At 47.3% G+C, this 12,965-nt stretch overlaps 1 protein-coding gene across 5 annotated transcripts in view; it reads left to right on the forward strand.

Annotated features, from left to right (window-relative positions):
* Positions 1-12,965, forward strand: part of SMG6 (SMG6, nonsense mediated mRNA decay factor) — a 172,823-nt gene that overhangs the window by 40,593 nt on the left and 119,265 nt on the right. For 3 of the 5 annotated variants that reach the window (XM_027862547.1, XM_027862546.1, XM_027862545.1), the window contains exon 10: positions 6,592-6,737. In XM_027862547.1, the coding sequence (XP_027718348.1) occupies positions 6,592-6,737 (146 nt within the window). Of the gene's footprint in view, positions 1-393; positions 2,869-6,591; positions 6,738-12,965 lie in introns of those variants that run through there. The other 2 variants (XM_027862549.1, XM_027862550.1) reach the window with 2 other exon arrangements.

A 12,965-nucleotide genomic window follows, 5' to 3' on the forward strand; every position in this document is an offset into this window, starting at 1 on the left:
TTAGGTAGCACTTACTCTGTGTCAGGTACTGGGCTTAGTGCTTTATAATGATTATTTCATCTGATCCTCACAACAGCTCTGGAAGGTAGGTGCGCTTATGATCCCCATTTTACAGATGAGGAAACTGAGGCAAACAGAGGTAAAGTGACTTGCCCATGGTCAGACAGCTAGTGAATATCTGAGACCAGATTTGAACTCAGGTCTTCGACTCCAGGCCTGGTGCTCTATCCATTGTGCCACCTAGCTATTCCATATACAGTAATAACAACATATGATATAACTATTGTTTCAAGGATTTGAAAGGTCTTGCCCTGGCCTAAAAGCTTATTAGACTTCCTGACCTCTTTTTCTCCTTTAGCCTGGACCTGTCCTGTCCCATGGGGTTAATGTCCTGACATGAGGTCCCTTGGATGAGATGCCACTATGCCAATGGAAGAGAGGTGTAGAAGTGCTTGGAAATTCTTGGCCCATGTCTTGGTTCCATTTCCATATAAACCTAGAAGACAATCTGGTTACTTTGGTGGTTTATGGGAGGACCTTGTTGTTCCTTTGCTGAAACACCAAGCACAAGGATACTTCGTGCTAACGTATTTCCTTCGGATTCTTGGATAGCGAGTTCCTGATGCTTCCCTTGAAGCTGTTCTTAAATATTTGTTTTGGGCCTCGAGCTAAACATTTTCTTCAATGATCATGGGTGGCAGAATAAAAAATGTGCTTCTGTGGACAGATGGCATGTACCACACTGAGCTTGGCTGGCAGTGGCCCTCATTTCCTAGACCTGGAAAAACGTGTAGAGATCCTCGAGGCCAGGGGTTCTGCCCCCTTTTGTGTCCTGGACCCCCTGGCAGAAGTCTGAGGTAGTCTTTGGGCCTCTTCTCAGAATCGGGCTTTTAATGGATACCGTGAACTACATGGGATTATCAAGGAAACCAAAATGAGGGACAAGAAAGATGGACTTTTTCCCATTCAATTCATGGGCCCCTTGAGGTCCAGAGACACCTAGTTAAGGTTAAGAATTCCTGATCGAGTTCAGTCTCATCATTTTATTCCTGAGGAAACTGAGACCCAGGAAGGGGAAGTGACTTACCCACATCGCCTAGCAAATGGGGTGACAGAACTGGGACAAGAACCTGTGTCTTGAGCCCTCTTGCTAGGCTCTTGCCTCTAGACTAGGGTTTTTGTTAACCTCGTTTGTGTCATGGTAGACCCCTTTTCAGAATGTTTTTAAAGGCATAAAATAAAGTATATAGGATTGCAGAGGAAACCAATTCTATTGAAATATAATTATCAAAATATTTTTTTTTCAGTTCACAAACCCAGGTTAAGAACCCCTGCTCTAGGCCATACCATTCCCCCTTGAAAAGTACCTATTAGAGTTCAGTAGGAAGCCCAGACAAAGTCAACAGTTGTGAAGGTAACGTTAAGATTTATTATGTACTTTTTAAAAGGGCAACAATGTGAACTGGTGAAGCAGACACTCCTGTAGATCCTCTTTTGGGTTCTGCTCTTTGTATGAAAATGCCCTTTTCTTGGTATTTGGGTTCAGAATCAAAAATAAATATCTGTGATCTATGATCCAGGTTAAAAAGGAGAGAGTAGAATTTGAAATGCTTGTGGGCAGCATTAATAGTAAATGTTTATCAATACAGTGAAGGCAGAGTAAGTTTATCCATGGAGGAGAAATAAACCTTATCAGTACGAGGAGTAAAGTATTATGCAAGCGAAACCAGGGAGAAGCTAGGCTCTCCTAGTGGTCCCCAAGCTGAGCATTGAGTGATGTTGAGCGATTGCTAATGAAACAGGCCTGATGCTGGGATGTCTCAGCAGCATATCCCAGGCAGAGGTAGCAAATGGCATCCCGCTGCTGCCACTACCACCTCCCTCATTTCTTTCTTTTTCTCCCCTTATCCGTCTGTGCATCCGATCTGCCAGTCACACTCCCTTCCTCCTGCCCTGTCTCCTCAGGCATTTTTTTTTAACCCTCTGAAACACAGATCCTACCTCAGCGCCTCTGTGTGTCATAGAGGGCCTCAAGCCTAGGTGCTTCTCAAAGACTGTGTCCCAAGAGCACAAATCTGGCACTTCCTTCCAAGATGAAAAGAACGTTGAGTCCAGCACTGGACTGGGTGTCTGCCATCTGAAGACCAGCCTGGCCAAGTTTGGAGAAGGCTCACTGCCAGAAGGGTAGGCGCCAGAGGGATGACCTTGGCCCTTTGTGAAGATTGTCCGCTAAGATGGACCCTGATTGTGACCCCAACCAAATGAAACCATGCATCTTTTAAGTGTGATGATTACAAATAGGGCTAAAGAGGATACTGAGTCTGACCTCATAGGTAGAAATGGTGACATCATCTTCTCATGCTAGTTACTGTTGCTCAGACCTTTAGTATTTACTTCTAGGCACCACTGGGGGAAATTGGGAGAAACCTACAACAGTGATTAAAAGTTTAGAAAATGAGATCTAGGAGGAAAAAGAAAGGGGAAACTGAGGTTGTTCTAGAGAGAAGGCTGTGGGGCTACTTAATAGTATTTGGACATGAGAAGGGTAGCCAAATGTTCTTCCTTTACACTGAGATGAAAATAAGGAAAATGGGCATAAAACTATCACTTGAGAGATCTTTGGGTTGATATAAGGAAGAATTGCAGAGAGGGATGATGTTATGGAATTGTCTTCTGGAAAATTTTCAAAAGAAAATACATTTTTTTCCACTTGTCTGAGGTGGTTTCCTTGTGGTCCACATGACTTCTCCGAGTTCCTTCCATCGCTGCATGGAGCTGGTGCAGCTGGGACAAAGGGAGAGCAGAAGACCCCTGTCCCAGTGGCAGAGAGGAGGGAGAGCCCTGAGGGGGTTGGCATCAGAGCTGGAGGTGAATTGTGAATTCTACTCTGGATTTGTCTTAGAGTGCATGCAACACACTACTGGAAAAAGCATGTCAACTGGCCTGGCAGAGCCACTGACCATTTGACCCTGGGCAAGTCATTGCACTTCTCTGAGTTTCTATTTCTTCTTCTCTAAAATGGACATGATACTTGCACTTCTTACCTGCCTTGTTTGCTGTTAGATTCAAATGTAAAATGCTTTGCAAATTACAAAGTACTGTGTAAATACCGGCGACTGAAAAGCAGAAAAAGCAAAAGATTTTTAGTTTGAAAACAAGTATGGCAGTATGTAAGTGAATGGAAGAGGAGGGGAAGAGAGAGAAGAGAGAAATGGGGGAGGAGAGAGGAAGAGAAAGGGAAAAAGGGGAAGGAGAGAGGGAGGGGAGGAGACCGAGGAGAAAGGAGAGAGGGAAAGAAAGAGAAGGGGGTGGTAGGGGAGAGAAAAGAGCGCAAAATATCCGGGGCTCTTGCCTGATTACTGAGAAGATGTGAAATGTGGGAGGTGTTGAAGACACATTGGGAGTCAGGAGGTTGGAATGAGGAGCAGCCCAAGCCCCAGTGCTTTTTCGCCTGCCTTTCCAGGAAAGCCCGGAAGCAGCTCTTTGAGTGCTCGCTGAGTTAGCATGTGAGATCCTCACCTGAAGATTTCTTCTTTGTAGTAATGATGTTCCAAATTAACTCCAATAAAAAATTTCCTGACTGTCCAAGGCAAGTCATCTTCTCAGCCTTAGGATCTGGTGGACGGCTCCAGAATGAAAGCTTATAATGAAGCCGCAAAGTAGTGGAGCTTTTCTTTTCCTCTTCTTCCACTTTGAAATTTTTGTGGGTCTCTTCATTTAAAAACAAAAAAAAAATTTACAAAGATAGTAAAAGTTGGGAACCCTGATTCTTTTTATCAGGAGAGCATTGTCTATCCAGCCTCGTGAGGGGCAGGATCCCACCCGTTAGTCACTGTCTGAGTCACACTGGGGTGCAGTCTTGGTCATTTCTCAAGAAAGTCATTTACATCAGTGAGATGCTTGTCCTGAAAGTGGCCATCTCCTTTGAGGTGCCCGAGGACACCACTGCCCTCCCTGAGACTTGGGAGGAGAAAACAAGAAAGGCATCTGACCTAACTCGGAGTAGAAGTGAGCTTAGCTCTGGGCAATGCCGTAGCTGATGGATGACCCAAGGACTGGTTGAATTGTGGTAACTAGCGTTGTCTCTCTCCTGTGGCTGCTGTGATGAGGTGGCCATGTTAGACTTTACTTCTTTACCTTAGGGTGACCGCCTCAGGTCTGTTTGGACCCAGAAATTGATGCCCGAAGATGTTATGCTTTGGTTTCCAAAGGCTTCCCCCCCTCCTCATGCACATTATCTTGTTGTAGTGTCAGAACTGACATGTCTCATGAGATGGGGTGGGTCAGGGATTATTGGGTTATAATGGGGCAATTACTGGCTGGGATTTATCCAAGCTTGGGCACTAAGTCAGTAACAAGTCCAGGTCTCCACCGCCTAACCCATTGATTTATCGATACCCCAGTTTGCAGTGACCCCACACAAGCAGATTGACTGAGCAAAGATAAATCTCCTTTTCCCCTCAGATCTCAAATGTGCATATTTACTTTTCTTTTGTTCTAATGGTGTTCAGTTGACAAGTGACATGGGTTAGTGAAGGGGGAGGATTTTTTTGAACATTAAAAGAAAATGTGGCCCTTTGGCCTGGTGCTTGTTTGGAACTTCAGCCTGACTTGGGGAACGTTGATGGATCGATTACAATTCCCACTCCAAAGAAGAGCCTTCCTCAGACACAGCTTCGAAGTCAAACCATCCCACGTGACACTTCTGTCATGTCGTTCTCTGCTGGCTCTCTGCTGGCTTTCAACACGGAGACACATGGCTCTGAAACTCACCCAATGTGGCTGCTTTTCAAGAAGAGTTAACTCTGCTGTTCTTGTAATGAGAAGTGCTGATCCCCTCCCCACTTCTGACCAGGGAGAGTGCTGCACAGTGTCAGAATTTAAAATGAAACCTTTGTTATAGCCCTTGGGGGAAAATGGATCCAAGCCAGGTCCAAACATATCACTCTTGGCCATTCCAAACCTACATAGAGTTTAACTCTTAGAGCAAACTTTTTTTTTTCTAAATTGGGCACATGAAATGGCATGTGGGAAAAAAAAAATACCTGTACGGCATGTTTCATGCCAATGTAAATGAATACAGTCCAGCTGAGGAGATGGAATGTAAACTGTAACTTACCCATAGCTGTGGCATGACCATCAGGCACCAGAGGGTCAGCAGTGGCGTCCTCTGCATTCTTTTTAAGAGAGAGAAACAAAGTCGGTTGGATGGCCAGGGAGCCAAGGATTTTTAAAATGTTCATGTTGTGTTATGGTTCTGGGAGGCCTGACGACGCACAGCACAAGGCCTGAGCTGCTGGTGAAACCGGTTGCCTTACTTCAGGCCCTGAAACTGTTGTGTATTTTTTGAGAAAGATACCCTTCCTTGTGGCTTCCCAGAAGCTCTTCACTAATCCAGTCAGCATCCCCCATGTACCACAAGCAGCTTGTTTGTTTAGTTGGGGGAGGGGGAGGGAGATAAAGGGTACATTTGCTGACCCCGACCATTCATCGTGGCCCTGAGGCCCCTGTGCCTGGTTTCTCTCTCGGGCGCTGAGGCTGAACATGCCTCGTATGCTGAGGGCTTCATCTGTGGTTTGTTCCCTTTGCCACAGGAGCTTCAGGCATCCACCACTGTTTGGAATCTAGTGGCCGCACTTGGCAGGCAGTGGGTTGAATGACCTCTGTTTAGGAGCCCTGGGTCACTGGCTGGATATCTGCCTCCTTCCATTACTGGCCCTGCCTATGTTGGGAGTGGCACTTGGCCAGGGCATTGTATTTCCACTGGGCTGAAAACATGGAGCCCTGGCTGGAGCAGAAATGGGTGTTGGTGGGGAGGGCAGCATCACAGGGAAGAGAGAAATAAGCCAGGGGTCTTTGGCTGTCGTGGTCCTTTCAGAAGCTGATGTCATTGGGGGCTCTTAGGTGGAGCAGGCATGTTCTTCTTAGGAAAACCAGCCCAACTGCACCAGGTTCCCTGAAGTTGCTTCTGCAGATTTCAGGAATCTTTTTGTAGGCAGAACTGTCCATCCTAGAGAGGATGAGGTTGCAAGTGCAACCCAGGAATTTGCTCCAAGTTTGTTCCCCGCTTATTAAAATGGTTTGTGTGCCCCAGGGATAAACTGCTACTTTGACACCAGCTTATATCCAGTTACTGCCATAGACTGGAAACTAAATTAATTATTAAACTTTGGTCTATTAACACTTTGACCAGGAATGGAGTTATTCCCATAGGGGATCCTTGGACAGTTTATGCTTTTCCCCTTAACTTGAGATGCTGGAGACCCAGAACCCTCTCACTGAATGATCTCTGGGGCATGGGGTTGGGTGGCAAATTCAGCTGCCTTCCGCACCGCTCTCAATGAAGTGATGTGTTAATGCCATTCACATTCTCCTCAGAAGCTTTCCCTATATAGTTTCCCACACAGTGCTCTGGTGAAGAATGGGTTTACAGAGCAGGGAAACTCTTACCCGTAACCACAGAGTAGGAATAGATTTGCAGAGCAAAGAAGGCAGCTTCCCCCAGCTGAGTCGTCTCTTACTGCTGAGAGAGCCTGTGGCTCCCATCATGTCCTGGGGGTACCTTCCCTCACCGGCTTTCTGTGTGTGCAGGATGGAGACGTTCCCTGCGGTGGCGGAAAAGGTCCTGAAGGAGTTCCAAGTGTTACTGCAGCACAGCCCCTCTCCCATTGGAAGCACCCGCATGCTGCAGCTCATGACCATCAACATGTTTGCTGTGCACAACTCCCAGCTGAAAGGTAAGGAGCCTCTTATTTCTACACCCAGACAGATGGTGCTTAACCTCAGGTGTCGCCGAGCCCTGCCCGTCCTCACCCCTGGTCACATGCATGCACACACACGTAGATACCCCTTCATGTCTCTCACACGCCATCCGTGTCACACACATGCACAGATTCCCATGTTGCGCGTGCTCACACACACACACACACACACACACACACTCCCCACTTTTATTATACAGCACTTTGCTTAAGATTTTCCAGGGCTTCCTTGGGTGGGATGAGTGGAAGCAGCCATGGGCACAGAGCCTCCTTTGCAAGCCCCAAATGCTGTTGCACATCTGGCTTTGCTGAAGGCAGCAGCAAGGACTCTTGTCGGCTTTAGTCCCAGAACCCCTCCCCTGGGAGAGGTCATTGCTGAGATGCTTCACTGCAGAGACCATATACTTGGCAGTGATTGGGACTAGCTGTTTTCTGGCCTCATGTACCTTGTTTGTTCAGTATGGAAAAGTCCAGCTCCCTATGGGATATCCCCTATGGGAATCTGCCAGGGGGTGGGGAGACACGATTGATGATCATTGGTGATTCAAAACCTGGAAGTAAAAAAAACCATCAGGCCTGTAGGTTATTGGAGGATGCTGGTTTGGAGCACTCTGTGAGCTTCAGGGGCCTTCCGTCAGCCTAGCCCTGGCAGACAGGGTTGCTTGTGCTCTGAGCACTGTCATCACCAGAGCATGCTTCCAGAATTCCCCCCCCCCCCCCCGCCCATAGGTGCAGATGGTGTGCTTGATTTTGGTGGAAATGTGCAGTGTGGGGAGGTTGTTACCTTGTGTGCCTGAAAAGGAAATCGCGTCCCAGCTGCCCCGGAGCTTGTTGTGTGTTTGGGCCAAGGGTTGGGTAGGTGATTGTCTGACATACCAAGAAGGAAGAATTGCCCCACAGAAACTCGGGTGTCCAGCATGGCTGGCACTTCTGGACAGGGTGTCACTGGGACTCTTGGTGCACCTTTCTGCAGTGCTTTCTGCCTCCCTGCAGGAGTCATTTCTATTTCTGTTGGATATCAGGGCTTTCTGTCTCCATTTGTCTGTGGTGGGGGCCTTTCCTCTTTGATCAGTGCACGTGCCATACTTTCCACTGAAACTGGCATCCTCAGGGGGCTCAGCAATGTCCTCAGCCAGGCTGCCTGGGTTTTCGATCATAGCGGAGTCCTTGGGGTGATTTCCCCATCTCATTTCTGCCTGCTAGAGCACTTAGAATTCCCAGCAGAAGGCTGGAACCATTGGCTTTGGTGACTTCTTGAACCTGGCTAATTATTCCTGAGTTGGCTGTTTGTTTTAAGCAGTGCTGAGGAAACATGGAGGGCTGGAGGGTTACAGTGGTTTCCAGGAAAGAGGAAATGAAGTTTGCAAAGTATTGCCTTGGAGATGTTGCAGTCTAAGGAGGAAGGGACCGGCACTGGGGGGAAGGCTGGGGTGAAGACTGATTCCTTCGCAGTGAATTGGCTCGTTTTGTTTCAAAGTGGCAAAGTGATCGGATTGAGGAAAGTAGGAGCCGCTATTTCTGATGTTCTGTGTAGCTCTTTTGCCATTCTTCAGCTACACAATAGCCGGCGTTCAGGGAGCTGCTGCCACTTTCCTAGCGACGTTGCCTCTGCTTGCGTCTGGTCAGTGCCAAGGCCACATGACTTCAGGCCTTTGCAAATGTAGGTATGAAGGAAACTTAAGTCCTTGCCTATGAAGCTGGGCCAACTTGTGCTTTGAGAGAGAGAATCCTTCAGACTCAGGACAGGGCATCAGTGGACTACTTTCTTACAACCACAGTTAAATAAGAAGGAAACCAAAGGAAAGTAAGGGGGAGTGGGAGGAGAACGTGGCTCCTCTGTTTAGGGTCAGGCGTCAGCCATGGCCATAGGGTCCTGCCAGGAAGCAAATAGAAAAGGCCACATTTGGCCCTGTCAGCCTGGTTTTGCCAGCTGCAGCAAAGGGGAGCCCGGACAGGCATCCACATGATGGAGGGAAGTGTAGCACAGGCCGAAGGATGGAATCTGCACATCCGCAGTGGTGGACGGGCCACTGCCAGCTCCCCGGCGTGCAGCTGAGGCAGGTCCAGGCCCTGCTGTGTGGGCTGCCATCAGCAGAGGGCCGAGGGGAGGACGCGGCAGGGTCAGTCGGTGGGAAGATGCACTTTTCCATTTCCCAGCCCATGAGTCATCTTCTCTGAGCCCCTGTGTTGTGCTTGCACGGACAGTGGCAAGAGGGGGTGTTGTGGCTGAGTAGCATCTGTGTGGTGGGTGTGGAGAGGAGGGGATTTGGGGAAAGAAGAGGGCTGATCTCCATCATTAATCAGCAGCAGTCTGAATCACATTTTTATGAGTAAGGAAGTGATGAATCGCCCTTCTCAAGTCATCCTTACTACCCAGCCTGTCACAGTGCTGTCACACCAGCCAGGAAGCGCCCAGGATGGCAGTGGCTTGTCTCCCAGGTGTTCACGATCCATGTTTATTTGGCCTCCATTCCAAGCTGCAGAACATCTGTGCCATCCGTTCTCTCTCTGTTCCTTTTTGAGTTGTCCTTCTGCGTGAATGTTTATATGGATTAGCTTCTTGTTTCTTTGGGGTAGGGAAAATTCCATTCTTAGCTCTGAAAAAGGAGGCTGTTCCCTAGAGAAATGAGGAGCCTTGTGTGGCCCCAGAAGCAGCTCAGGTCCATTCAGAGGCATGGCCTCATTGATAGGAAAGTGTAGACAACTGCTGAAATCATTTTGTTTGGGGGGATGGGGAATGAGAGGTTCCCGTGTAGAGATAGCATATTAACTAATGTCTGAAATTCTAACTTTAGGAATGCGTTTTGTTGTCTTAAGAATTTTTCTTTTTACTACCATCTATTCTTTTGAAATTCATATTATTTGGGGGGTGGAAAACATATTAAATCACTGACATCTTTGTGTGTGTAAATCTCTCAGACGCTTTCCTCCCGATTAGAGCCAGGGCAGCATGAGGGGAGATGCTGCTGAAAGTGGGGACAGAGGGTGAAGAAAGCACCGGCCGGGAAGGCAGCCCTCCCTTCTACCTCCTTCCTCGTTTTGCCCAGAACCAGTCCTCCTCAGGGATGTGACTCGTTCTGGGCAGTGTTAATGTGGACTTCCTATCTGGTGGGAATAAATTGAGATTATTGGTCTGCATTTAGCAAGGTGGATTTTCACAATTTCTTTCCTACAATGAACCAATCATTTCCAGGTTTTTGGTGATTTCCTTCCCATTTTCTTGTGGATTCATCTGAAAATCCCAGGTTAGGTTGGGGCCTTCTGGAAGTAGAATCCTGATCTTCTACTTGGAACTGGCAGGGAGGTGCTTCAGAGATAGGAGTTTAGGACTGGGATGGGGGAACCCCCAAAGAGAAGGAAGGCAAAGGATAGCACATTCTGGCAAAGGGAGATGCTTCTTACTGCTACTGGTGTTCTGGGCTCTGCAGTTGCCAGTGGTGGCTTCATGGGGAGGGTGGTTTCCAAAGTGACGTCATGATTGGAGACCTCAGAGCTTGAGGCAGCCCAGAGGGAAGAAAACGGTCCTTCCCCACATAGTCCCAATTAACCCTTCAGTGGCCATCTCATTGTGGAGTCAGAGCTGCTGATCTGAACCACAAGCGCTCAAAGAATTTTAATTTTTTAAAAATTCTGTAATTTAAGGAAATAAAACTGGTTTCTTGAAGAGAAGTAATTGAAGTAGCATTTGTGGGAGGGCATCTCTGAAACCCCCCTGCATTTCCATCTGTGCCCAATTTACTCCAATCTGGCCTTGCTGGGGTATTTTTTTCTTTCGCCTTAAAAAAAATAATTTGTTTTATAATTCCTGGAATCAAAACCATCTCAGGCGCACACTGTTTTATTTTACTGTATTATTGGATTATACTTCCTATAAATCACTGGATGTTATTCATAGGCCACCACCGGAATAACTTCCCTTCCTTGGGTTCTGGCCCCTTCCCCATGTCTCTCCTTCCCCACCAGCTAACAGCCAGAGCAGCCCTGAATTCTAGCCCTTGCCCGAAGATCCTGAGTGACAGTAGATGGCATCCGAGAGGCGGGGGGTGCTGTCTGCTGAAGCATTTTGGGATTGGGGCTAGGGCCACACCTGGACCCCTAGGGACACTTACCCAGTTGGGCTTTTTTCCCAGGTGTGTCAGAAGCTCGCTCTTGGTAGGGGGTAGAAGAGGAATGCTACATTCATTTCTTCAGTGGCAGGGGAGGACCCTGGTTGCCCATACGAGATGAATAGAGCTAGAGGTATGGTTGCTTAGGGTGCAGTCTTGACTTGTGAGCAAGAAGAAACTTCAACTTGATGCCTCATGCCACTAACATGAGAGAGCAAACTCTAGGTCAATGCAGTCATCAGACTAAGGCCTGGTGCCCTCTTGGAGATCCGCAGAGGAAGCACTGTTGCTTTGGAGTTCAAGTCAAGTGCGTTTTCTTTCTCCTCCTGCAACATAATGTATGAGGTTCCTAATCCTGAGCATATCAGACCACTTGTACAGGAAATCCACCTTTCACAAGGGTTAGCCTGGGGTTAGGGTTGAACTCATGAAAACTCCAGTGCCCTGCCTTCCCCTGCTGCCCCCCTTCCCATAGCAACCCGCTGGTCTCAAGGATCCCCAGCTAGAGTCCAACAAATAGTCTCATTCTGCCAGCTCTCTCTGTGGCTGTAGTGTCTTGCTGAAGAGCCAGTCTGATCCAGAAAGCTTAGGTGAAAAATGGGTTTAGAGATTAACGTAGCATCCACTAGGCTTTTGAAGGCAGACCTGAAGAGGTTTCTTCTTTAAGCTTTGTCCTTTGTCCTAAGGGTAAGCCATAATGATTAACAGACTGTCCAATGACTACATCTCACCATGGCAGTCTGGCGGCTTGACTGTGGCAAAGTAAGTCTATCAGGGGGTCTCCTGATCCCCCAGGGCTCAGAGTTCCTGGGGTCTTTACCTGTGGGGATGAAAGAATTCGTCTTGAGGGGCTGGGGTGGGGAGGTAAAGAAGAGTGGTCGCTGTGCACAGGCGAAACACCAAGAGATTCTGGGTTGTTTTTTAAACAATTTATTTTTAGTTTTCAGCATTCACTTTCATTAGTTTTTGAGTTTTAAATTTTCTTTCCCTCCCTCCCCAAGATGGCGTACAATCTGATAGAGGCTCTGCCTATACATTCATATTAAGCATATTTTCACATTAGTCATGATATAAAGAAGAATTAGAACCAATGGGAGGAATCACGAGAAAGAAGAATAAAAACAAAACAACAAAAGAAAAGGAGAGCAAATAGTCTGCTTCCATCTGCATTCAGATTCCATGGTTCCTTCTCTGGATGTGGACAGCATTTTCCATCATGAGTCTTTTAGAGACGTCTTAGATCCTTGCATTGCTGAGAAGAGCTAAGTCTATCAAAGTTAGTCATCGCAGTGTGGCTGTTATGGTGTGCAATGTTCTCCTGGTAAAGAGATTCTGTTTGCCTCACAAAATTCAGCCTGTTGTCATGTTAGCTGAAGGGAGTGATTTCTAACCCTGTACCCCAAGGCAATGAGGGTGTACACAGCTGCCCTTCAGTCAGAGTGGAGGTTCTCCAAATGTCTCCTCAGTTTGCCCTGGTCAATGTCGATAAGGAAACTCTCTGATTTTCCTGCTACTTTTCAGCAGGATTTTCTGGCCTGGGCAACAGTTTCTGGGAAGTGAAGATGATAGCAGGGTTCTTTGCCCCCTGCCCCATCTTCTCTGTGCAGGACAGAGCAAGCAGAGAGTTCAGATTAGGCTTCTGTCAAGTATTGCACAAAAGGGAAATAGATACAGTCTTGTAGAAACAAATAATAACTGGAAATGCTGCCACCTCGGTCTATATACTTATGAAATTATTATTCTAGGAAAATTCCAAGATTAATTAGAAGATACTTTCTACCCCCACTCCCATCCCCAGCCCCCAATATACCCACCGTTGTTTACACTCCTTCCCTCCCGCTCCTTCAGATGTCTTAACTATTTGTCTAGCACGTGCCTTCCTGTGTTCACTAATAGCATTCAAAGCTTCACTTTGGACATGAAATATTGAGAGGCTGCTGAAAGTCTTGCAGGCTTTAGAGGTTTGAGACCCTCCCATCTCTATCCATACTGAAGGCCAGAAACATTTCTTTGGGTTCAATAATTTGGGCCGCTGGAAACAGAAGGGATTTGGATTTTTAAATCTTTAACTATTTGCTATTAGACTGGCTCATCTCTG

This window comes from Vombatus ursinus, unplaced genomic scaffold (genome assembly GCF_900497805.2).
Source record: "Vombatus ursinus unplaced genomic scaffold, bare-nosed wombat genome assembly UNPS02014768.1, whole genome shotgun sequence".
Taxonomy (NCBI): domain Eukaryota; kingdom Metazoa; phylum Chordata; class Mammalia; order Diprotodontia; family Vombatidae; genus Vombatus; species Vombatus ursinus.